Raw genomic sequence first — 25,660 nt, forward strand, 5'->3', positions numbered from 1 at the left:
AATCCTGTTTATTTGTTTGTGAAGTCAAAAATACCCCAAGTAATTTGGGAAAAATAAACAGAAGCACTTTGACATTGGTTGCTCAACAATTTCAAGTTGCATATTTCGTTGATGAACTCAAGATTAAAGATGGAGCAGACACAAGCAAGTCCTCTAGTTCCGTTCCAATTTCTTGACTATACCATCCTGATCAAGCTAAATTGAATTTGAGCTCGAATCCTGATGAGGAAGTTTTAATCTGTCAAATTTTGGTGATAATTATCTCGGACAAATGGCAAATTAGTTAGATTACATTAGAGTAGCTCAGTGCCTCTGATTAGAGATTGGAATTTGGAATTAATTAAAGAAATATTGACTGTAGTGGAATTGCTACTGATGTGACACGAGAAAAGGTTGACTTTAATAATATTCTATTTATGGAACACGTTCCCTCATCAGCAGCAGACACTATAAATCTGCAGAATAATCTTGTCCTCGAAACCAAGCAAACTAAACTCCCTCAGAACCTCCAAATTCTACCCAATCTTCCTTCTTCAAAACCAGTATGGCCTTCGATTTGAGCTTCGTTCTGCCTTTGTTTTCTGCAGTTGTTGCATTGGCTCTTGCTATTGTCTTTTATAACTTCACTAGCTCAAACAATAAAAGCAAGAAAAATTTACCACCGGGAGAGCTGGGACTTCCTTGGATTGGTGAAACATTAGAATTCCACAAAGCCCAAAAGAATAACAGGCTGTACGAGGAGTTTGTTCAACCAAGAATCCAAAAAAATGGGAAGACCTTCAAAACTAGGCTGATGGGGTCACCAACTGTGGTGGTAAATGGAGCCGAAGCTAATAAGTTCTTTCTGTCTAATGAATTCAAGTTGGTGGTTAGCTCATGGCCTACCTCATCTGTTCAGCTCATGGGCTCTGATTCTATCATGGAGACGCAAGGGGATGCACACCGTTGCGTCCGAGGAATCATTGCCACCAGCCTCAGCTGTTCTGGGCTGGAGGCAATGGTGCCAATGATATGCAACACAGTTCAGTCGCATTTGGACGAAAATTGGAGAGGTAAGGACGTTATCAGCCTGTATAGACTAACCAAAACTTTGACATTCACCATTGTGCTTGAATGCATGCTGGGAATTGAAGTCCAACCAGAAATGTTGGGAATGTTTGAGAAAGTCTTGGAAGGGGTTTTCTCTCTCCCATTTAGGTTCCCTGGAACGGCATTCTCAAGGGCAAAGAATGCAAGAATTGAGGTAGAGAAGATGTTGCTAAATATAGTGAGAAAAAAGAGGGAAGAAATTGCATTCCAGCAAGTAGTAGAAGGAGGAGGAATGCTACTTTTCAGGCTGGTAAAGGCGATGATTCAAGGCGAAATGAGTGAGAAGGAAGTGGTGGATAATATGGTTCTGCTAGTTTTTGCAGCACATGATACCACTTCTTTTGCCATTACCATGACCTTTAGGATGTTGGCTCATCATCCCAACTGCTACTCACAACTTCTTCAAGGTACATCACATTTTCATATTTTCTTGATAATTCATACATACTTAGCCTCCTAGGATTATTCTATAACTCCAAGTTGTAATTTTTCTAACATTCTTTGTTTAACGTTATTAAACACATGGCAGAACATCTTGACATAAAGGACAACAGAAGACCAGGTGAAACCTTAACACATGAGGACATAAAGAAGATGAATTATACTTGGCAAGTTGCTAGAGAAAGCATGAGGATGTTTCCTCCTATTTTTGGCTCGTTCAGAAAAGCGATTGTAGACATTGAATACGACGGATTTACGATTCCAAAAGGCTGGAAGGTAAACTTTTCGTCACTCCTCAAGATTTTTAAACTTGGTAAAATGCAATAATGTTTCAGGGATCTGGTAGAGATATCGTTTTTCTCCAGCTAAGGCTCTTTTATTCATTTGTTACATCATTCCTGTAAAGGTTTCAAATATGCTGGATTCCTCAGAAATCTATCATAGATATCAGCAACTAGCATGTAAAAACAATCTAACCAAACTTCCATTTACTAAACAAATATGGTGTTATAATTAATATCAACAGCATGTTATAGGTTAAGAAGGGCAAAACAACAATTTTGTGTACACCTGTTAAAGCTCATTTGATATTGTCTTCTAGTTTTGTTTGAACATTAAACAAATGCTGTATCAATGGAAGATTAGAAATTTAACACCCTCTATACAGGTGCTCTGGACTGCTTATGGAACACATTATGAATCAGAGTATTTTGAAGACCCTCTGAGATTTAATCCAAGTAGATTTGAGATCCCTGTTCAGCCTTATGCTTATCTTCCATTTGGTGGAGGGCCAAGGCAGTGTGCTGGATATCAATTAGCCAAGTTAAACATCCTAATACTGATACATTTTGTTGTTACACAATATGAATGGTCCTTAGTGAATCCTCAGGAACCCATTGCTGTGGATCCTCTACCATTTCCCTCTCAGGGAATGCCCATTAGAATTTCTCCCAAGTTGTCATAGACAAGATTGTTATTGGATTACATGTTTTTAACTTATGAAATTCCACATTGAAAAGCTGTTTATTTTTCAAGAGAAGCAAATTGGCCTTCGTCCCCTTCCTGATATCGACTCATTTACGCCAGCAAGAAAAAGGAGATCATGTCAAAGAAGTGCCAACCATCTATAAGGAACCAAACAAGAGAATAATTAAGTTGAATTTTTTAAAAAAAAAATTTCAGAGAATGCAGAGAACAGTTTTCAACATTGGCATGTTAGAGATTCCTAGAAATTGTTTTTGGTTACATCAACTGAGGCCTTGGATATGGATTCCAAGCACCAATATATATTTGACCAACTTGATGAATTCTGATTTCATACAAACGAATTAATTCCATCTGTGAAGAATCAGTTGAAAGTTGTGGGACAAGAACTAAAGACATATATAACCTAGGGAGGAGAAATTGGTGTTTCTCTTAAAGTTTTGAAAGAACAGACACTACCAATTTTTGCAATGATTAACCCAATGTTTACAAGGTGAACATAGCACATTCAAAATCATGGGAGCTGTTGTACCACCTGTGCTCAAACATGATGTAGTTCCAAGTTATTAGTAACTTAGTTTAAATGGAGAGATTGAACTTACAAATAAGACATCTAATGGGGTAAAGGCCATATATTTCTAGTTACACAGAACAGGATATAACCTAGTACTTGAAGATTTTGGCTACAGAGAACCAGGTATAGCCTAGTAATTAAAGATTCTTCTTTCCCTTTCTTTTCGGTACCAGACCTCTTATCATATGCAAAAATGTATTTTGCGAATCTAAGCATAAATCTTTATAGGTCAAACATGATGTATTTTAGTATAGAGTCCTAGATTATCCCAATGGTTGATGGTAGTTGCAAAATAATTCAGCTGGGATCTAAGCATACATCTCTTCAGGTCAAGTAGCGTCGTTTTCCTCCAACCACCTAGTATTTCATTACAGTTATGCCTAACGGATTTGTGTTAGTTTGGTGTTTTTTTTTTTTTTTTTTTTTTTTTGTTTCAGAATAAAACGGCCATTCTCCATGGACAAGTGCGGATTTGACTTTTGACATTAGTGCATTAGCAAATTCTCCTATGTTGTTTGACTATTTTTTTTATACTCTAGATACAAGGTACAGAGTCCAAAACAATAACAATGTTTTCCTAACAATTTGCAGATTCCCTATTCAGTACGACTTCTGTATCTCTAACTCTAGAACCAGATAAATAAAAGTACAGAGGCTAATCAAGAACAAAGTTTAGCATACTATATTATGGAAGGCACTAATGCAAAACGTGGCTTTAAAGCTTCAGAAGAGCACATCAGCCAAGAACAAGTATTGAATGATGGGCGACTTATGAACACAGGCAACAAAAAAAAAAAAAAAAAATGCAGTAAGAACATCTAGTGATCTAGTAATAGTGCATCAAGTTAACCAGAAGGTAATCTATGAAATCAATGCTGAATTGATGATCCCTTGGCCTTGTTTAAACAGCATTGACGATGTATTAACTTGAAAATCATTTAGCATTAGTAGACAGGGAATCCCACAGGATTTGATGTGTCGCTGCATGAAATTTTCAGCTATGATGGTGTGAATGAGCATGCAAAAAAAGATTGGTTGATAAAGATGATCAGAAGAGAGCAATATATCTAGATGAAATGGGGAACAAAAAAAAAAAGGAACATTGGCTAAATATTTTATAAAAAAATGAAAACAAGACGGAATTCCTTGGAGATGCAAATAGATCTTTAAACCCCTGCCAATAGGGTGGACGTCTACACCTTCAGAAGGGGTTGTATATGGCAAGTATTTTCCTATTGCTAATTGCAAATTTGCTACAGTCACTGTCAAAATTTGTGGATTTGATTCAATAATATATTTGCTTGAGTGGCTTTCATACATAACCACGAAGGTAAAAACTAGGAAAAAGGTTCGGTTGATCGATACAAGAATAGTTGATATACTGACTACCAAAACATATTTCAGAGTGGCTGATCTTTCACACATTGCTGAGGATATGGAAGAAGACGATGGTTTGATAACTTCAACTCCCCACTAGACCATCGGTGAACGAGGGCTACCTCAAGTTTCCTGACCTGCAAACATTTTGTCCATCATTAGGAGAAGGGCAGGAAGCAGATGTTATTCAAAGAATCAATCAACTCTTGATCATTTTGTATCATATGGCCTCTCCATTCTTGGCAACAGATTAATATCATCAGGAAATAAGCAATCCAGAACTAGGCGTTCAGTTTATAGAAATCATGGCATTTTGTTGGGACTAGTCTTATCGGTATGGTAAAATGGAAAATAAGCTCAGATTCTCAGCTATATACATGGGAAGCAATTCACTGATAGGGCTCAGGATATATCGCATCTAAGGAGTATCAAAATGCACACACCTAAAACTTAAGGAGTTACAACAAAATTATTTTACTAGAAAAATTTTATAAGTACATTCGGTAAAATGTAGCTGGTGATGGGCTACATCAAATTACCATCACATTCCCTCACCCTTGGGGTTTTCTAGGTTAGAACTGAGAACAACGGCAAGGGAGCAGCACAGGGAAAAGAAGTTAAATCTCAAAACTTGGACGCCAACAGATAAGATGGTCCTATATAATGCCGGCTCCAATATGCAAAACTTGGACAACAGCAAATAAGATGGTCCTCTAAGCTAATGCTGGCTCCAGTATACAAGGGAATTCATGGAGCAGGGCACTAAAGTAGAGAGTTGTAGACCTTCAGAATTGTTAAAGCACATATTTAATTGGGAAAATGACCTGTTTCATTCCTCACATTTCGCAAAAAATATGCCTCACTTTTAAAATGAAGCAAATTCATCTCTGACATTTAAAAATTAAACTATTACATCCCTGAACCTAATTTTCAATTTGAATCAAACCATCCAATAACCCAGTAATAAATTTCGAAAATAGAATTGATAGATCATTCGGTCAACTTCATCATATTCACATGACATTTATTAAACCAAAAAAATAAAAATTATAACATAAAAGGCCATTCTTTGTCTTGGAATAGTAGAGTTTTTTTTTTTGTAAATCTTTTCATGCACCGTTAGTATATCAGCTTACGAATCTAGATGTGTATCATAAATATAAAATTTTGTGTTTTAAATTTAAATTAAAATGATATGGCGGAACATAAAACCGTCAGTGTATACAATAACAATGTAGGAAAGATTAATCTTTTTTTTTATGTTATAATTTTTTATTTTTTCTATTTAGATTCATTAAATTTCACATGAATATCAAGTTGAATTAACCAAGTGATCTACCAATTATACCCTCGAAATTTGTAATCATGTTGATTGGTGGTTTGATTCAGATTGAAATTTGGGTTCAGGGATGTAATAATTTCAGTTTTTAAATGTCAAGGACGAAATTGGTTCATTTTAAAAGTGAGGGATGAAAAGAATATTTTTGTGAAATGTGAAGGATGAAACCGATCATTTTCCCTATTAATTCAGAAACTTAGCAATCCTTGATAACTAGCAAAAGACATTTAATCATCTCTCCTTATTCCGTAAGCTACTGACAAGAGAAAATAAATGAGGTAAGGATGCCGAGAAATTAATAAACAAATGGACTAACCCCCCCCCCCCCACCCACCTCTCTCTCTCTCTCTCACACACACACACACAAATCATCTATGAGCGGGCTACTCCAGGAACTAGACATTGAATTTGACAGGGTCCAAGAAACTTGAAGTATTCACATATGGAGGGAGTTTATCGCAACTCACCCAACCTGACCTACTCCATAAAGAGCTAAACAAAGATACAATCAGCCAAGATTAGTGATTGCAAGACCACTCTGACTCAACCGAACAAAGACTTGTAACATGAGAGTGATTCAGGTCTTCTACTTCCAGTCTTGAAATAAAGCTTAATTCTGGCATAATTCTTCGCAGAATTTATCATTCCCCACTTTCCGGTATTTCAATCTCTTAGACCCATTACCAAGTATGTCAAAAATGTTGATTTTATGTGGACTTATGAAGATAGAAATTCAGTCAAACAGAAGATAATCACTTGTATCAACTTCTCCATCAGCTTCACTACCTCAACCCACTCTATCACACTCTCCACTTCCCCATCCCCCTCCACCTCTCTCCCAAATAATCAATAAACATGGTGGAGCAGAGAGATCACAGTAATCAAATGGGTCTGACAGCATCTAACTCCAGCAACAGGAGTGCAAAAAATGTGCCTCTTTGGCCACCTTATATGGGATCTAAAAATCTTTCCCTTTTCTTCAACCTATAGCTAGTTTGGGAGTTTAGAATAGAAAAGAAAAGAAGTGAAAGGATAAGTTAGAAAAGAAAAGAAAGGATGGAAAAGGATCCAAGTTTCTATCGAAGTTGTTCGAGAGTTTTAAGAAAGAAAAGAAGGTAAGTAGTTTTCTTTTGTTTAGGAGTTGAATACAAATGAAAAGAAAAGATATTCAAACAAGTTACTTTACAAATATGCCCTTTCTATAAAAGTGAAAGGAGGTGCTTTGGTGAGGGTTTTGTAGTGGGGGGACTCATCGAGGATTAAAATTTTTTGTATCAGGATTTTAAGGGTAGTTTTGTCATATTTGAAAATTTACTTAAGACCTCCGCACTTTCCTCCCCTTTCTGACCAATTTTGGATGGAAAGTTTTCCTTTACGTGAAGGGAGATGAAATCTTTCCAAATCTTTTCTTTTCCTTCCCATTTTTGCTCCCAAACAATGGAAAAACTTTATTATCCTTTCAAAACCTTTCTTTTCTTTTCATTTCCTTCCTCCCAAGCTAGCTACTAGACTATGTATTTCGGACCATTATCAGCAGTAATCTTAGAAAATTTTGGCCAACGTGGGTATGGATAGAAAATGGACTAGTACTTTCAATCGAGTGTTGGTTTTCTGACTAATTATATCTCGAGTTTGGGCCCAAATTGAGTGTTGGTTTGGAAGATCAATGAACATTTAATGGTGAAAGGGTTGTTTCGGACTATTTTGGGTTTTTGAGGTTCAAACCATGCTCTGCACATCAAAAGGAGTCTATGCATGTAAAGTTTGTGTGCGGTTTGTCATCTTGTTGAGTGGCTGTGACTCTGGTGGAGGTTGTGTCTGAAGCCTAGCCAGCAGCATATTTGCGATTGCAGTGGGAAGTGAGCAAAGGAAAACAAGAGAAGCAAAAAACAAAAGGAAATATAAGCAAAAAAAGAAAAGAAGAAAGTAACATCGATTCCATCTTAACACAGTGTTCACTCCTGTATGATACAAAAGAGAATTAACCAAATCCCAGTATCACGGAAGGCGGGTCTTGGGTAGGTTTGATACGTCAAATTTCCCATTTGTAGCAAACTAGCCTTGAATTGTTCGACTCCAAATTCTCAGGCATACACAAAAAACTATAATATACAGCATAAACATTATCCTGGTGAAAGACAAAATTATATGAACATTCAGATCAACCGTATGCCTACTATGGCCAAGGAATTCATAAGAGTAGATTCAATTATAGATATTTAGGTAATGCATCATATCCATCAAGCCAAAATTGAAACCAAAAGGGAAAAAAGAAGAGAACAAAAAACTAGTAAAATAGAAAATGTGCTCCATTATCGAGATGCCAGTCTCACATTTTTACACCATACATATATAAAAGAATCAAGAGAAATATCAGTTGCATTAGATAAAGAATCAACATTATAAAAACTGATAGTACACCAACCTGCCGCACAATGAAAGGTTCTTCTGCAAGGCTCAATGGTTCAGTCAAAATAGTGAGAAAACCATTTCTATTACCATAGACAATATCTGTGAAGGGCCGGTCACCCACCTGCCACAGCCACAGCCACCTCTATATTACTTATGTAACAGAGCAAGAAAAACAAATACTGGAAGATTCTCTACTTTAACAAGTTTATACTACCATTATAAGTCTTGAGGATTCACAGTTAAATTGCCTTTCAATCTCCTCCGCTGTTCCAGCTGGCTTCTTCGTCTCTAGAGTTTAACCAACAAAGAAGCGAATAAACAATGACAATCCATCCAACATTTCAGAATTTAGTTCTATCAAATTAATTACTTTAATTGACAATCAATTTAATCCTAATAGAATCAAATCATCTTCATATTTAAAATAGTACGCCATCAAGTTGCATTATAATCTTAGAAATGAAGAACAAAACTTACTATGCCTAATTACTTTAATGCCAATTGCACCTTCAAGGGCCCTAGCTTTTTTACCATCAGGATCATACTCATGAAGTCCTAAAATCGAAACAATAAGTAAAAATCAGATACTTGTAACAAAACATACAAAACATGAACACTTGCGAGTCAGATCAAATTTACCAGCGGAGTTGCTAAAGACAGCAATATTGTTGCCAAAAAGAGATTTACACTGTCCTACAGATGATTCAAGAGGTGGCCACAAGCTCAAAGAGTAAGGAGCAGTAATTGTGTTATCCTTATCAAAGACTACACCTTTAAACCCTCTTCTCTTCAGCTCAGCCCAATCAATGTACCTAATATCAGGTATCGCAACATGCGGGATAACCAAATGCTTATCTTTAGCCACAATCCCAACAGAAGAAGCAATACCCTCCATGTTAATTCTCTGCCCTAATGCAGCTTTCAAATCTACCCACCACATGTTTGTAAAAATACCCGAGTGGATCTCTAAATCACTATATGGTGTTTCTAGATATTCTCTTTTCTGGGTTCTCTGAGTTTCAATGGAAGAGTAAAAACCTTGTGAAAATGAGGTTTTTTTCTGACATGGGTACTGGGGGTTTTTTGGGCTTTTTCTCCTTTCCTGTTCTTTGCTGCAACTGTTTGTTGCTGTAAGTGTCAGAGGGGTCCTGGTGAATAACGTTTCTGGGGAAGAGAGGGAAGAAGCATTGCTCGAAAAATGGAGATTTTGAAGGTAGAAACGTTTAGGGATGGGATAATAGCAAGTGTTCCATGGAGTAGCCGAGGTTGTTTGCATGTTCAACCAATACTACTGTTTTTCTGATTAATTTAAGATCAAATATGGTTTAAAATGTCGCGATTGGAGATTGGATTTTTAATTTTTCCAGTGGAGATTCGGCTAATAAAATCCAATGCTGGCCTAAGCCACAGAAGCATGATACTGGAATGAATTGATGCTGGGTCAGTGCAGCAGGTTCTGTGCCAACCATAGGCGACGTTCTTGATGGGGTGATGAAACTTTCTGATAAGTGATGAAATCCGGTTGTCTTTATAGTCCGGCCTGTATTTCCTTTTGGGTGAGATTTGCTCTCGGGCCTGATTATCCAACCAGGAAAAGAAATGAGAGAGAGAAGTTGAAGTTAGCGTCTTCTGATGAGTTTCCTTAGTTGGGACTGGTCGACTGTTATCACCATGGCAGCTGACGGGCTTTATAACATGGTTTGCACTTGTTTAGATTTGGGCCTACTTAGGTGCTTCAACCTCATGTCATAAAACCATTTCCTTAAAAAAAAAAAAGTTTCCAGTAAAAATTTAACATGCCATAGAGTAAAGAGTTATTCATAAATTAATTATTTAAATAGATTTTTAAAATGAATAAAAACAACTAATCTTACATTCAACAAAAAAGTGGAGAAGACCTTGCATTATTTTGACTGGAATGCAGCTATGTAAACACATTTATCCAATGTTCTCTTAGAATAAAGATATCTATTTGGGATAATTTCAGAAACCTCCCTTAAGGTTTCATGAAATATCACCTAGCTCTTCTGAACTTTTCAAAATCTTACTTAGCACCCTTGAGTTTGAAGTGATAGTAGGACTAGGACCATATGCTAATATCAAATGTGACCGACTTTTACATACTAATTGCCTTTAATGCTATGGAGGGTTTTATTTATAGAAATGGTTTAAACAAATATTTGCTTTTACTGTCTCTCTCTACTATAGAAATGATTAGTGGTTGTAACATAAAATCTTATCAATTTTCATCTCCTCACTTTTAAGATAGTTCCAATTTAGTACTTTTTTTCCTTGGTTTGTAAAATGTTCATTTTTCTATAGCCTAAGGGTATTAAAGGCACTAAAATAATCTCTCTCTTCAAACATGAATTTTTTAATATTACTTTTGGTTAGAAGGGTGACAATGTTACCAAAATGTCAATTCAAGAGATGCTAAATGAGATTTTGAAAACCTCAAGGCAACTAGGTGATATTTCATGAAACCTCAGGGGAGGTTTCTGAAATTATCCCTATCTATTTTAGGTCTCCACGATCTAACCTAGTAAGCAAAGATTAATTAGCTGATCAATTCGACTCTTGAACTCTTTCTTTTTTCCCTTTTTCCTTATAAAGTTTAGAGTCTCTTAATTTTTTTTAAAAAAAAGGACTATTGTATGCAATAAAGCAGCGATGGTATATAGCACAAGTGTAGCAAATGAATTCAAACTTAAATTGTTTTCTCTATAATTATTGGTTTTGAATGTTTAAGGTTGATGCCAACCCCTCCCCCCCTCCAAAAAAAAAAAAGAGGTTGATGCCAAACCAAATTCACATAACCCTGTTATGGTTTAAAAATAGGAGGCACCATCAATATTAAAAAGCCAAAATCAAACAGTTGAATTGACAAATTTACACTTTCATTATTTCTTAATCATTTTGTTTTGTATTTTTTTTTGTAGTCATTTAGGGTTAAATGTCTCAGTCCTGTTAATCGGGGAGAAATCGTGTCGCGTTCTCCCTGGGGTGAAAACGTTTCTTTTGTTTTAGTAGGCACACGACTTTGTGCATTTCTTCTAATCAACGGAATGTCACCTTGAAGCTGCACAAAATAGTGAAAACCACGGTGTTTTCAATCCAATGAATTGACTGATTAGAGGATGGTACGGTATCATTGATTTGTTTGATGAGTGGCATGTGAAAAAGTTTCCTTTACCAAAGAAGAATTAATATTTAAGAAGAAAAATTTTATTAGGACAATGGCCTTGTTTGGATTGTTATTTTTCTTCAAAAAAATATTTATATTTTTCGTGAATACATTTTTTAATCACCGTTTCTTATATCCTTATACTATATAAGAATGAGTTTAGAGTAAAGATGTTCCATATCCTTATACTATATAAGAATGAGTTTAGAGTAAAGATGTTCTTTGGATTTCAACCGTAAGGGTAGGGCTATTTTGGGAATGTAAAAGTATTTGAAGTGCAATTGGAGTATTGAATACAAGTCATTATAGCTAATTTAGTTTTGTTGTAATTACTTAGATGTCCTTTTAGACATTTAAAGCTAGGGGTGACAGATATCCGATTGAACAGTAGGTATAACTAAATTCAGCTTGTGTTTTAGTGAAATTACATAAAAGCCCTTCTAATCATTTAATTGTATTAACATCAAGTCTCTTAATTTCCTAAAGCATTTCTCATCAGTTATTTGCAAACTTATGCTATATAGATATTAAGACACAATTACTGCTAATTAGTAGAGAAGTTTGCTTTCTTGGCCGTTACCTCCATCTGTTCAAATTCATTTCATTTACTTACAACTTTTTTCCACCACAATCATGTAGCCTATTAAATTCGTATGTTGCTACATTAGCTACTCATTTTGCAACACCTTTCTCAATAGGTATATTTTCTTTAGCCAATCTACTTTTTGGTTGTAAGAAATCTCAATAGGTATGTTTTCTTTAACCAATCTACTTTTTGGTTGTAAAAAATCTGTAATCTTGATGGTTGTATGTGCGCTAATTTTTTAGTGTTTTAATTCAATTGTCCATGTTAGATAGGCATGATAGGGAGGAGATCACATTTGTTAATTATTATTTGTGATTTAAAGTAAGTTTATCATCATAAATTTTTCCATATGCAGATTGTATCTACTTTTGTTGTTTTAACTATTAGTTATGATAATTTTCAAATTGTTTGCTATTTTATTGATGATTCCATTTAGGCAAATCTTTCATTTCATTTGATTTGCCAATAGGTTTAGCTATCTACTTAGAACTATTTGGCTACAAATCTAAAGTATGTACTTCATTACTTTTAATTGTTTTCTTGAATTGAGTGGTCTAAGATGTTTTAATACTTTATTTGATGTGGTTATTCCTCTAAATTAGCATGTTAGTTGTTGTATATCTTTGCAACTAGATCAAAAACTGATATTTAGTGATTGTAATCCCTATCGAGAAGGAGATGCTTTACTAATGTTCTAAATTATACAATAAATCATAATTGATTGATCGGTGAATGTGGAGGTCTCATGATGATATGTTCTTGGAATCAATATAAATTCAAGAATTTGGCTTGCAAGAACCGAAATTCCACTAGCAATAATTTTCTTCAAATATGCTAATTGTTCAAATCTCACTTATATGACAAGATAATGTGATGGACTGCCCTTATATTAAGATCAAATTCAAACTAAACAACAGATTTTAATATCCATAGAGTGCATGAGCAGATATAAGTAGGTCTTTTATTTTATTAGGTTAGGTGCAAAGTAGTTGATCATAGCTTATAATTCTGTTTCATTGCATATTAGTATATTTTTTAACTCAATATGTAACTTATGATTTTTCTGTTTAATATCATATATTAAAATTGTCATACTTCAATTCTTATACTATAAAATACCAAATAATAATTATTAATCATCTTTAATTATAGGCACTAAACTCCCACGCGTCGTGCAGGCTTTTCCCCCCTAGTCTTATATATATATAAAGGAGTTTGTAGGTGACTGTTGAAAAATTTTCATCTGTCATCTTTGGGGATAATTTAGGTAACGAAAAAATCAAATACAAGTGATTAAGCCAAATGTGCAACATTATAATGTATAGTTGAGTTGGGTTTGACTATTGTGTCATCCCATTTGCAATTGGTTTTATATTCCACGTGATTATAAAACTTTTAAGTGGTGTTTAAACCATTTACAAATGTAATTACAACACTCTTCATCTTCTTTTATAATTGTTGGGTAGCTTTTATAGCTACAATAATAAAGGGTCTTAATGCTAAAGATGATTGGTTTAGGAAGTACTTAATAATGAATATGATTGGTTTTGGTTCATATTTTCAATCCGTTACAAATGTAATTGTAGTGCTCTTCAACTTGACAATAATGGAGGCTTTTAATACTGAAAAATGTTGCTTAAAGTACATGTGCTCAATCTTTTGTTGTGGGTGTTTAGACAGGTATGCTTATTTACTTCCTCTCTTACTTGAGTTTTGAATTTTAACTGACATAATAAAAACTGTGCGTTTTCTACTGTAATATTTTCTCAATAGCTATTGTGTAAATATGAAAATTTCATTATGGAATACATGATACATGCATATGAACATCCATAGGAACCTTTTTATAGTTTCTAACTATATTTTCAAAACTAATGTTTATGGTTGCAAGTGGTTAAACTGCGACTAAAGATTATCTATTGACTGCAATTTCATGACTAAGGTACGATCTAAATCTGATCTTATAGTTTATGCATGTTAATTGTTGATTGGATATGGCTATGATTGTGTTATAATGGTGTAGTAACAAAGGTAATGACATTTTTGCTATTGTTATTGTTGTATGGTGTGATTATCTACTACAATCCTATTTCTTTTACTTACACAATTGTTTTCCTTATAAATTTGTTTTCCAAAATCTGATGTTGTGGTTGCAAGTGGTTAAATTTGTGACTAAAAATTATCTATTAACTGCAATTTCATGACCAAAGTAGGATCTAAATCTGATCCTATAGTTTATGCATGTTAATTGTTGATTGGATATGGCTATAATTGTGTTATAATGGTGTAGTAACAAAGGTAATGATATTTTTGCTATTGTTGTTGTGATATGCTGTGATTATCTACTACAATCCTATTTCTTTTACTTATAAATTTGTTTTCCTTTATAAGTTTGTTGATTTGGCCAATTTACTTATAATTTCATGCACTTCAACTGATTCAATTAAACCAATTACCATGAAATTCTAATTATACTATCTTTTTTATGAATTTATTTGAATAAATATTTTATCACATAGGTCAAAACTCCCACGCTTAGCGCGGACTTTCCCTCTAATTATCTCATATATATTAAATCATTATAACACTTTTTTTTTGTATAAAAACCCCATAAAATATCAATTCAAATGGCCTCTAACTTTGAGTGCATCGTGCTTGCTTGACGTTCTATAGATGTACAACACCATGTACTTGAAATTAATCATGTAACCCGAAGAAATGCACAGATGAGGGATTTCAATAGATATGGTTCTAATTCTTTAAGAAAAACCGTGGAATGTTTTTGTAAATAAAACTAAATAAAGATCTTATGTTAAATTAAGTTGTATTATGCGTATATTTATATACCTATACACTAGATTTTGGCAAATTTTTTACAAGTGTTGAAAAGTTTAAATTTGGCAATGTTGAAAGCCAATGAAACAAGTTTGGTGATAGTTATTGTTAGGGCAAATTACACTTTATCCCCCTATGATTTTTTTTTTAGAACCCTCCTATGGTTTCATAAACTATATATAACTTCCTCATGGTTTGAATTAAAGTGTTAAAGTAACAGAAATAGTCATTTGTAACCGAATTTTTAAAAATGTCGAAATTACCCTTATAAATACATGACACACTAACCAGTATGATTTGTGTATTTCACCATATGGTCTAATACTTTACCATATAAGCACCTTATGATTTTTAAAATATACACATAATCCCCCTTGGTTAATAAATAATTTTCAACTTTATATAAGGATATTTTTGACATTTTAGGTGACTCCGTTACAAATGATCAATTCCGTCACTTTGACACTTTAATCCAAATCATGAAGGAGTTATGTATAGCTTTTGAAACTATAGGGGAGTTATGTAAAAAAAAACTAAACCAAAAGGGGATAAAGTGTAATTTGCCCTTTTTGTTAAGTAGAGATGCATTGCAATTCGAGCTGTTTCAAAAAGTTAACCAGATGATTAGTCTATCAACTCAATAAATTGGAATTACTACACTTTTATGGTAACTCGCCAAAATGCATGAAGACTTTTGGTTGTGTCATTAAGACTTTGAAGCTGGCTGCTCCTGTCATGAGACTTGAAGGAAAGCAGCAGAAATTGATTTCAGGCCATGATATGACATGCTTCTGCCCAACTTATGATAATAAATGCCAATATATACACGTTTATTACAATACCGAAGAAGGTCAAATTGTCCAGAATAACGTTACAGATTCTCATTCCAGCTTCGTTATCAGCTAGACAAGGTCTTACCAGTGTGGAGTTTGGTCATGGCCATGAGAAACAAAATCCCACCAGAGAAGCCTCACTTCTTCAAGCCTATCCTTCCAGGCTTCGAAGATGGTGTCGTGAGTTTTTCTCTTTGGTCTTCGAATTAAGTCCAGGTTTATCGGTTTATGCATGTCATTTATATTTGTCAGTCCAGCTTTACATCTAGAAAATGTGCTAGCACTACGAATCAAGTTCAGGACAACTGAGCCCAGTAAATTTTTTCTTTGGTTGCTTTTTAATTTGCAGAAAATTCCAGATTCTTTCTTGAAGTATTTAGATGGAAAGATACCTCAAAACCAGGCAGTATTACGAAGGGGTGATGAGGAATGGAGGGTTAAAATTAGTGACCAGTTTCTGAGAGAAGGCTGGAGAGCATTTGCTGTGGAAAACGAGTTGCATGTGGGAGATTTTGTAGTGTTCGAACATGAAGAAAATATGGTGTTCGAGGTTTTGGTTTTTGATCCTAGTCATTGTGAGAGGCAATTTCCATCTATTGATGATGATGGAAAAGGAGGTTCCGAGAAATCTAAAGCTGCAGGTTAGATTTTTTTCCCCCCCACTTTATGCTTGCACATGAATATGCGTTTGTCATTTCTGCATGCACATGTTAGTTGATGGATACAAATGAAATGTGATCAATGTTCTTCTGAAGAAGCTGAAGAGATTCCAAGAAGCAAGAAAGTTAAGTTGGAACAGTCTGATGATCAAGAGGAATCTGATTCTACTGATCAGATTTGCTGTCCGTATTTTATCTCTACCGTCAAGCCAAGTACCCTTCTCTATCATCGATTGGTAAATGTGATTTCTCTCGGTTTTTCTTTTGATATATATGAGCTCTATGTCTGTAGATCTATGTTGTTTTCTTTTTGGCTCATTAATCATAACATATTATCTATACTCTGGAAAATAAACAAGGAACTTTGTCATAATATATTGATCAGCATGCTTTTATACAAAGAAAATAGCTATGCAAAAATCTTGTGATCAAGTTAAATTGGTCAATAAGCCGTGACAGCTCATAATCCAGGGATATGCTCCATGAAAAATACATGAAGTTCTCTGTTTTATCGCCCACAAAACAGCTCCTACAGGCAATTAGCATCAACTGCTATCCATATTTGTAGAAATTACCTTGTCTTAGTTTTGATTTCAGCACATTCCTATGGATTTTGTGAGGGCGAATGGTCTCCGCAAATGCAACATGATGCTTAGAGATCAGAGGGAAATTCTATGGACTGTAAAGCTAAATTTGGAGCCTCGTCGTGCAGTGATTAAATGTGGATGCAAAAGTTTCCTCAAAGCTCAAGAGATGAAGGAGGGAGATGAATTCATGTTAGAGCTGATCAGGAATGGAGAGACGCCAGTCTTCAATTTTTATGGCAAGTCTCTGCCCTCTAAAACATTTGTTGACCTTCAAATGTTCAGGGTGCATGGGAATTCCCTCCTCGCACCAATACCAGTGGAAAAGTAATCTTTGACGTCCAGCACTAAAACTTTTTTATTTGTAGTATATCATATGATAGATTAGATATGTTTTGGTATGACATTGATGTATCAGAAAGTGTTTCTGGCGAATAGTAGTGGACAAGGCATGGTTTTTTTAAGCGTTGAGCTTAAAAAAGTCGTTTATCATGCATGAGGAAGTGAATAGAAGATGGAGACTTTATAATAGTTCAAGTAATTACTACTCGTAATTGATCTTTTTCACCAACGAGCATCTAGGAAGAACATGCAAGATAATATAGAAGTGCACCAAATGGTCTGCTCACCCTCATTATCCTGTTTTCACTGATGAAGCACCTGAGGATGCCGTATATCTACTAGTCATATTGATCATCATTTTTTCAGTCAAGATGAAATAATTGAGTTTTCCAATGCAGCACTCCATACTTCATAGTCAAGTCCATTCCTTGTAAAGGAGGGACGCTTCAGGATTTTAGACCATGCATCAATGTATAGCAGAGACACTAGCTAGATAGAATGCTCGAGAGTTTTGAGAGTTCTCTATGATGATATTGACTAGCTATGGAAAATCAAGTCAAACAGTAATTTTTTGCAATCAAGTTGTGTGTTGTAAATGAGTTCTATCCTGAACTCTTTTTACTCATGCAGCCAAAGAGGGGTTGTCAACTCGAAAATCAGGACACAAGCTGTCTTCATATGATAAAGAACCTGGTAGTCCTCAGTTTATATCAACAATTGAGCCTCACTGCATCAAGCGTCGTATCTTGGTAAGCCTTCTTATCTCGTCACTCAACTATTATGGCACATTGTACCTTAATTTGCAACCTCTTTGGAAAATCCGATGCAGTATTTTCCAATGGAGTTTGCAAGATCAAATAACTTAAGCGACAGAAGCTGCGACTTGATCCTCAGAGATCCGAAGAAGAGGGTATGGCATGTAGAACTCAAGGCAAGAGGCAGGCGAGTTTACATCTTTTGTCATGGATTGGACGAGTTCTTTACTGCAAATGGCCTCAAAGAAGGAGACGCTTGCAAGTTTGAGCTTGTGGAAAATGGAAAAACACCTATTATTAACTTCCTTGCAGACTTGACAAAAGATGATCAGCCTCAGCCTCAGCCTCAGCCACCTTCATTCATGAAGACGAATAGCAAAAACAAAGCCAAGAGACTTGAGGCTTCTTCTGAGCCCGAAAATGACGATCATACTTCTTTTGTCTCCACCATTAAGCCTTACAACCTCAAAAAATACGTACTGGTAAGCATTGGAACTTCTTAAACTGTCATAGTCCATTTATGTAACAAGCTTTCAGTAACTCTTGGGATTTCTAAGATGATTTGCCCTGTAGCGTCTACCAATGAAGTTTGCAAGGCGGAATGGTTTAACTGAGATGAAGGGAGATATGATCATCAAAGATGAGAAACAAAGGCTGTGGAAAGTAAAATTCGAGCATAGGGCAAATGGAGTTGCGATCTCACGCGGATGGGGTTATTTCTCCAAAGCAAATGGCCTTAAAGTAGGAGACAGGTTCAAGTTTGAGATCATCAAGAAAGGAAAGAGACCTGTTATGAATTTCCATTGTGAGTAATGCATGCATTCCACCAACCCTACGCTTTGTTGGTTAACCTTGTATCGTGTATGCTATTTTGATTCCTTTATTTATCATGCACCTTGATTTGAATATTCAGGTGTATAGTACTCTTCAGTGATTGCTGGGATATCCAATTATATAAATTTAGAAGAACAAAGAGGAATAAAGTTAGTGAATTAGACTTTTAAAACTCACAAGTTTACTATAGTTGAGCAATACAAGTACGACTACTGAAAGCAAATCAGCACATTATCATGCAAATGATCTCATCCTGCTTCAGTGGTTTTGCGTGTGAATTTTGTGAATTAATTTTACATTCTTCAATCAAGTTTTATGCTTCTCTTGATGTGTGTTAGCTTAATCGTTGATCTTTCTGAAACTGATGTGATTTGCAGGTAACTTTCCTGAAATATGAAGAGGACAGTCCACCCCAAATAGATTCAGGATTCCAACTTCAAGTACATTATTGGCACTGTTCAATTTCTGAAACTCTGTGCTTTCTTTTCTGATTTCTTCTTTTAAGAAAATGTTATGTGCTAGAGTTTTTGACTTAATTAAACTCGCTTATACCCCCGCTCTTAACCGTGCTTTTCCGTTTCACAAGACGAATAATTTAGATGGACAAAGAGACATGATTTTTTTTCTTATTATCGTATTAAACATGTAGAAGACAAAACACACGAAAAAAAATTATGAGGAATGGATGGTACTAGCTTCTGATAACCGTCATCAGCAAAAGTAAAATAATGTGTAAAATGAATTCTAAAAGTCTTCATAGAAAATTTCTAACGCTTTGCCTTTCGTGGTACAACAAGTTCAGAAAGTTTCGGTATAGAGCACAGTACTTAGAATGCTATGCTTCTGCAGTACATTCCTAAGAAGAAAGTAATTCATCAGGGGACTAAAAGGCATGAAAAGATAGCAACTTATTTAAAAAGATATATGGTGGATGATATATCAATTCATGTATTACGATTTAGCCAATAGACCCAAAGGGCACTCGTTCACAGAGTTTAGTTTCAGGTGTTAGCTTTTTGAGAAAGTGTAATTAATTTGGACAAGTATCTAAATCTAGGGTGTAGTAATTTACTGCAAAATGACAACATTAGCACCCTATCTAAATAAATGCAGGGCATAGTTTATTTTGGTATTTACTACTAAATGACAACATTAGCACCCTATTCTTGACAGCTATCGCCTATCAAGAATGCTGTGAACAACAAAGGGACTCCTGACTCTGTTAGCTCCGTCACTCCAAATCAGAGAACCCGAAACGATGTCATTATTAGTCACCTTGAAGCATTGGGACTCCCCTACTCCTAGTGTTTGGAAAGACAAGGTTGATGGTTCCACTTGGATCACAAAACCTGTAGGAGCGTCAATGGTGACTCCATAAGTGGAGGTCGGACTACCTACATTAGTCACGTTTCTTGACAAACTTTCAGAAACCCAGGTGTTCTTTGGTGCAAAGACAGTAAATGACGGGTAATTCAGGTCCGAGATAGATTTGTTAAAACCAGGGGTGCATGTCCTATTATCCCCGGTGATCAGCTCTAGGTATTTTGTCCCGTAACCTTCACCACAAAGAGCTTGCAGAAAATCTGGACTGTCCAATTCATAGACCAAGCCTGGAGTTAATGAATCCAGAGGACTGATCTTACCCGCCCCGTACCCAAATTCAGCAACATAGTTAGCTCCACCATTGATCATGGTGTAGCTGTATTTGAAGAATATTTTGACATCAAACAGACAACAAATGACCAATTAGCAATAGCACTTGTAGCCTAGTCTTTAAGTAGCTGGAACCTTTCCTAAAGCTATAGAAAGCCAAAGCCTTACCTGTAGTTATCATTGCAGACATGATTGCCGATGGCGACCAAGTGGGATGAACACTCTTGATGTACGCTGCTACGGCAGATACATGAGGACATGCCACTGATGTCCCCGACTGAAAGTTGAAAGTGGACAAGTCGATCATCTCCTTGTGCTGGTGTGAGGCAGCATTTGGCCAAGCGGCCAATGTTAGTATATTCAAAGACTTACTCTACAAATCAGCTGCGTCTATTTGGTTTCGTTCTAAAATTGATTATTGGTCCGGTAGTCTCATGCACTGTTATCTAGTTGCAGAATGTTACCCAGTTATCCAGTTAGAGGTGCTCTATCTCGATGATCGTATCAGCTTCCAAGCAAGCGAGCACAATTCTCAGTAGCAAGTTTTAGACAATGATACAAAGAATTCATGCAGCATATCTTACATCAGAATGGATAAGGGGCTCTAGAACTGCCAAAACAAAGTTTAGAGGTAAGGTTGATGATGGAAAGACAGACCAATTTGATTTTTTTTCTTTTTGGGAGTATTAATTTTCAGAAAAATTTAAACACGGCGGTTAAGATCCATGGTTGATAAAGTTTTGTCCTTTCAAGTGCAATGCGACTTCGAAAAATCCCGAGGAACACCAAATTATTTGGTGCCCCATGTAAGAACATCCTAGAGTTGCAACTTGCAAGTCGAACTCGTTAACAAAAATCTCAGCAATGCAGATAAGCATCCATGCTCAATGGGTAGAATGGTGAATTCACAAATTTCAACTTCAGAGAGCAGACTATGCATGTCAATCATGGAATGATAGTGTATGGTTACTTTTTGCAGAATTATCTTCTTCTCTTGAATATTTGTATCGATGACTTTTCCAAATTCATCAAAATTTAGCCAATTTTGCATTTTTATTCTGACAACCGACCAAAGCCTATGATTCTTCTCCCCGTACTGAGTTAAACTGACCCAAAACTGGAAAATTCTACAAAAAGATGACAATTTTAACCCATAAATTGTATTATCTGCAGTGAAGCCAAAAAATGACAAACAAAAAGAACGGACAAAACATAATGCAACCCACCAGTTAAAACCACAACTAATCTTCTGTCTCATTTTCTGTGCCACACTATGTTCCACTTTTTATTATGTTGTTATTTTCATAGTTATTAAACCCGATCCGACCCACACAATTGAATTGGTCGGCCCCGATGATCCGGGCATCAGATCGGACTGGGTCTCTAGTTTGATCGGACAAGCAATTGGCGTCAAATCTAGATAAATTCATTTGATCCAGTGGTTCGACTAGGAGCCCGTCCAATTTTTCAATTGACCCAGTTTACCTTTTTTTTCTAATAATTGTGGGTCTTTTTTTTTTAAACAAAATGTATATATGCATTTGATAAGTTTTGTACATTGGATCTTCATTTAAATATGTATATAAAACTTTACCACTTGCTTAGTTTTTATTTGATAACAAAATATTTTTTTAATAAATTTGTATATTTTTTATCATACAATTAGTCCTTTTAACTTTTAAACTGACGATATTTGATTAGTTAGAAAATTACTTTGTTTTTAAACAAAACATAAAATAATGAAAAAGTAGTGCTATATTTTTAAAAATAAGCGATATAAATTTTGTTTTATACTTGACTATATTATTTATTTATTTAAAAGTACGATAAAATGAAGTTAAATCTTCTATTAATATCTAAATATTTATCATATATCTTTTTAAGTATAATAATTAGTATCTAAAAACTCTTTATTATATATTTTATGTATATTAAAATTATTATTTTATATTTATAAATATGAAATTAATATTCACCGATTCAACCAGACCCATTGATCCAGTCCCTCTGCCAAGTTCTTTATTGGGTCGGGTTTAATAACTATGACTATTTCTCCTTCATAAACATTACATTTTAGTTCTTTTTTGTTTCATTGAGATCCAATAACTATTAACTAAGTAAATGAGATTTTTTATGAATTTTAATCCAGTTAATAAAAAAAAAGAACCTCTCAGAAACCTTTTGTATGGGACTGGTATATGGGGCCCGTGTAGTTGACCTTACTAGAAAGGAAATGTCCAGGAGATAGATGGTAGGAAGCAGCAGCCAGCATTGCAAGTTTAGTTTGTTAAACACGAGTGTGTTTGCATATGCAGAACATTTCCTTCTTTTTTTTTTTAGAAGCTTATGCAGAACATTTTCAGATGAATACTACTGAGGAAGGTCTGAAGTTAAACTATTCACCAACTAGATTATCTGGGGGAGTCGTTAAAATGAGAGCAAAACCAAATTGAGCTGTCTGAACATATCACAATTTAAGGTCTGAAGTTCTCTCAGGATTGAAAATCATTCCTCTATTGTATGGTTAATTTTTCCTAAAGGAATACCACTTAAGGTAACAAGACATGCAAAGTGCTTCCACTTAAGGAATCGTGTATCGCCCTGTTCTATAGTTAACAAGATAAATTTGTAGTACTAGCATAGCCTCGTGGCCAAGAATTAGAATGGATTTTTTTTTTCCCAAGAATTAAGTTAATCATTTGCAAATAATGGTATTTACGAATTGAATTGCAACTCAATGTTTAGGAGTATTAAATTACAACTTTAGATCCTAGGAGCTTCTATTTTGGCGTTGAACTTTAAAATGGTCGGCCAGAATGGTGATAAAGGAGAGTAACAGAAAGCCAAATGTCCAGACTTGCAAGTCAGAAAAACTCAAGACAACCAAGCGTACAATGTAGAAGTCTTACTCAAATCAACATGTTGGGGAATCAAAAAGATGCCCTTCAAGGATGCAACAAGCTTGTAGCCTTCAGATCAAACAGACTTTGCTGGTATAGATCTGAAAGAGCAATAAAGAACTCCAAAATTTCAGGTGTTACATAGCTGTCTCCAGTTTCCACATAGAGTGCTTGGGAGCGTAATGCACTGGATTTTGAGCCTTCTGAAAACCGAAATCTCACCTGCACGGGTTTGCACGCTCAATCCTCTCTTTTTCTCACTAAACTATTATTGCCAACTCATAAACTTGTTGGATGCTTCCTAAACGTAAAAGTCAGCGAGCAATTCTTCGAAACCCTACCTATATAAAGGCATCCCTAAGAAAACCTCAAGCATCAGTCCATCACGGTGCAAATTACATAGTAATTGCATATCCCTTCTACTTTTCTTTAGCGCTCAAAAGACCTGGAAATGTCACCTTCAGGAATGCTTAAACTTTGCATACTAATGGCTTCCTTCATCTTGGAAGCCTCAGCAGCTTGTAACTTCTACAGGGATGTCAAGATCAATTTTGGCGATGGAAGAGCTAAGATAGATAAATCAGGCCAGCTTCTCACACTGTCTCTTGACAAATTATCTGGTTCTGGTTTTGAATCCGAATATGAATATATCTTCGGTAGATTCGACATGCCAATCAGACTTGTACCTGGGAATTCAGCTGGCACAGTCACCACATTCTTTGTGAGTGTCAAACAAGCTCTCCTTTTTGTATTTCAAATTCATAAGCAGAAAATCAAGAGTTTTTGCTGTCTCTTAACTCTTTTCTGACAAACAATTTTTTGTGCTATCAATGCAGTTATCTTCTCAAGGCGAAAGGCATGATGAGATTGATTTTGAGTTCCTAGGTAATGCATCTGGGCAACCATATACCCTTCACACCAATGTTTATGCACAAGGAAAAGGAAACAGGGAACAACAATTCCGTCTCTGGTTCGATCCAACAGCAGCCTTCCACACTTACTCTATAGTTTGGAACCCCCGGAGGATTATGTAAGTTACAGTCTCCTTGAATTATTTCTAATCAGCCAAAATAAGCAACCATTTCAGTAGTTCCTGATATATTTCCATTATCTCTGGATGTTTGCAGTTTCTTGGTAGATGGTAGTCCCATCAGAGTATTCAACAACGATGAAGGAGCTGGCATTCCATTCCCAAAGAACCAGCCCATGAAGGTTTACTGCAGCTTATGGAATGCAGATGATTGGGCAACACAAGGTGGACGGATCAAAACAGATTGGACACTAGCCCCTTTTTTGGCCTCCTATAGAAACTTCAACCCTGATGCTTGTGTATGGTCAGCATCAACCGGTTCATCATGTGCTTCCAGATCCCCTGATTCTGTCAATACACAAGCATGGCAAACTCAAGGACTTGATGCTAAGGGAAGAAACAGAATGCGATGGGTCCAATCCAAGTTCATGATCTATGATTATTGCAATGATTCCACAAGGTTTAATGGACGTTTTCCTGCAGAATGTAGGCGTTCAAGGTTTCTTTAGGACCTCAAATGGCAGTTCCCTGTTTGAAATCAAGTTTTTTATTCACTTTGTACAAAACTCATATGCTATTCATTATTCTTTTCAAGAACTGGAATAAAAGAAGCACTATAATCGGATAAGTACTTTTGAGACCTCCCATGTAACGATAGGCATATCAATTCCTCCTAACAATTAAAAGGCAAACCTTAAGATGCTTCAGAAGGAGAACGCTTCACAAACCTTGAGATATTTCATTACAAAATAGGCTATATTTGTTCAGGAGTTCAAAACACTCTTTCTGGGAGAAGTAAAACAAACAAGGAAAACTAGAACTCTCTGGCATTTCTATTTTCTAACTTCACGTAGTCAAAGATTAGCAGCACCATACTAAACCTATGGCTCTCGACACATTCTAGCAATAAACAGGCAGAAATCAGTTTTGAAGCAGATTCATTATTCTCATAGATAACGCAACCGAGCGATAGGGTCTTGGGAATGGGAAGGCAAACGGAGCCAGGAACTTTGATCAGAAACGGACCACTCAATTTGAGAACCACAAATTTCTTGCAAGTATAAAATCTAGGGGGCAAAACAACTGATACAAAGCTAAAGCTGAACTTGAAGATTTATTGGTTTAGATTGGCATCAGAACCCCAGATTGGATATCATGTTCATGTATATATGGCCAAGCTCAAAGACAGAACTTGTCGATTGATCGAGCATTGTGCTGAAGCAAGAACCGATGAACAAAATCAACAAAA

General features: G+C 35.5%; 4 protein-coding genes across 4 annotated transcripts; 3 read left to right on the plus strand and 1 right to left on the minus strand.

Moving 5' to 3' along the window:
- The first annotated feature begins 544 nt into the window (after positions 1-544).
- On the plus strand, positions 545-2,494 carry LOC113769997 (taxadiene 5-alpha hydroxylase). Its single transcript, XM_027314343.1, has 3 exons — positions 545-1,496; positions 1,619-1,806; positions 2,198-2,494. Exons 1-3 carry the CDS (start codon positions 545-547, stop codon positions 2,492-2,494), a joined length of 1,437 nt encoding a protein of 478 aa, XP_027170144.1.
- Positions 2,495-4,222: 1,728 nt separating this feature from the next.
- On the minus strand, positions 4,223-9,602 carry LOC113770739. The gene is made up of 5 exons (XM_027315308.1): positions 8,856-9,602; positions 8,694-8,771; positions 8,431-8,504; positions 8,230-8,337; positions 4,223-4,602 (listed from the first exon to the last, which is right to left on the minus strand). Exons 1-5 carry the CDS (start codon positions 9,490-9,492, stop codon positions 4,489-4,491), a joined length of 1,011 nt encoding a protein of 336 aa, XP_027171109.1. The 5' UTR covers positions 9,493-9,602; the 3' UTR covers positions 4,223-4,488.
- Positions 9,603-15,756: 6,154 nt separating this feature from the next.
- On the plus strand, positions 15,757-19,225 carry LOC113771859 (putative B3 domain-containing protein REM15). The gene is made up of 8 exons (XM_027316412.1): positions 15,757-15,834; positions 16,004-16,295; positions 16,410-16,549; positions 16,911-17,136; positions 17,870-17,988; positions 18,069-18,476; positions 18,568-18,799; positions 19,206-19,225. The coding sequence occupies exons 1-8, from the start codon at positions 15,757-15,759 to the stop codon at positions 19,223-19,225; spliced, it is 1,515 nt and encodes a 504-aa protein (XP_027172213.1).
- Positions 19,226-23,832: 4,607 nt separating this feature from the next.
- On the plus strand, positions 23,833-24,920 carry LOC113772022 (xyloglucan endotransglucosylase/hydrolase protein 22-like). The gene is made up of 3 exons (XM_027316558.1): positions 23,833-24,102; positions 24,218-24,411; positions 24,509-24,920. Exons 1-3 carry the CDS (start codon positions 23,833-23,835, stop codon positions 24,918-24,920), a joined length of 876 nt encoding a protein of 291 aa, XP_027172359.1.
- The last annotated feature ends 740 nt before the right edge of the window (positions 24,921-25,660 follow it).

Source organism: Coffea eugenioides, chromosome 5 (assembly GCF_003713205.1).
Source record: "Coffea eugenioides isolate CCC68of chromosome 5, Ceug_1.0, whole genome shotgun sequence".
Classification (NCBI taxonomy): Eukaryota; Viridiplantae; Streptophyta; class Magnoliopsida; order Gentianales; family Rubiaceae; genus Coffea; species Coffea eugenioides.

Excerpts from the sequence above, each read along its gene's own strand:
- LOC113771859 (XM_027316412.1), top strand. The coding sequence starts at position 15,757 with ATGGCCATGAGAAACAAAATCCCACCAGAGAAGCCTCACTTCTTCAAG. Across the intron at positions 16,296-16,409 it reads CGAGAAATCTAAAGCTGCAG|AAGCTGAAGAGATTCCAAGA; the intron begins GTTAGATTTTTT and ends GTTCTTCTGAAG. Across the intron at positions 17,137-17,869 it reads GCCAGTCTTCAATTTTTATG|CCAAAGAGGGGTTGTCAACT; the intron begins GCAAGTCTCTGC and ends TTACTCATGCAG.
- LOC113769997 (XM_027314343.1), top strand. The coding sequence starts at position 545 with ATGGCCTTCGATTTGAGCTTCGTTCTGCCTTTGTTTTCTGCAGTTGTT. Across the intron at positions 1,497-1,618 it reads CTACTCACAACTTCTTCAAG|AACATCTTGACATAAAGGAC; the intron begins GTACATCACATT and ends AACACATGGCAG. Across the intron at positions 1,807-2,197 it reads CGATTCCAAAAGGCTGGAAG|GTGCTCTGGACTGCTTATGG; the intron begins GTAAACTTTTCG and ends CCCTCTATACAG.
- LOC113772022 (XM_027316558.1), top strand. The coding sequence starts at position 23,833 with ATGTCACCTTCAGGAATGCTTAAACTTTGCATACTAATGGCTTCCTTC. Across the intron at positions 24,103-24,217 it reads GCACAGTCACCACATTCTTT|TTATCTTCTCAAGGCGAAAG; the intron begins GTGAGTGTCAAA and ends CTATCAATGCAG. Across the intron at positions 24,412-24,508 it reads TGGAACCCCCGGAGGATTAT|TTTCTTGGTAGATGGTAGTC; the intron begins GTAAGTTACAGT and ends GGATGTTTGCAG.
- LOC113770739 (XM_027315308.1), bottom strand. The coding sequence starts at position 9,492 with ATGCAAACAACCTCGGCTACTCCATGGAACACTTGCTATTATCCCATC. Across the intron at positions 8,772-8,855 it reads TGTCTTTAGCAACTCCGCTG|GACTTCATGAGTATGATCCT; the intron begins GTAAATTTGATC and ends TTTCGATTTTAG. Across the intron at positions 8,505-8,693 it reads CATTAAAGTAATTAGGCATA|AGACGAAGAAGCCAGCTGGA; the intron begins GTAAGTTTTGTT and ends GTTAAACTCTAG.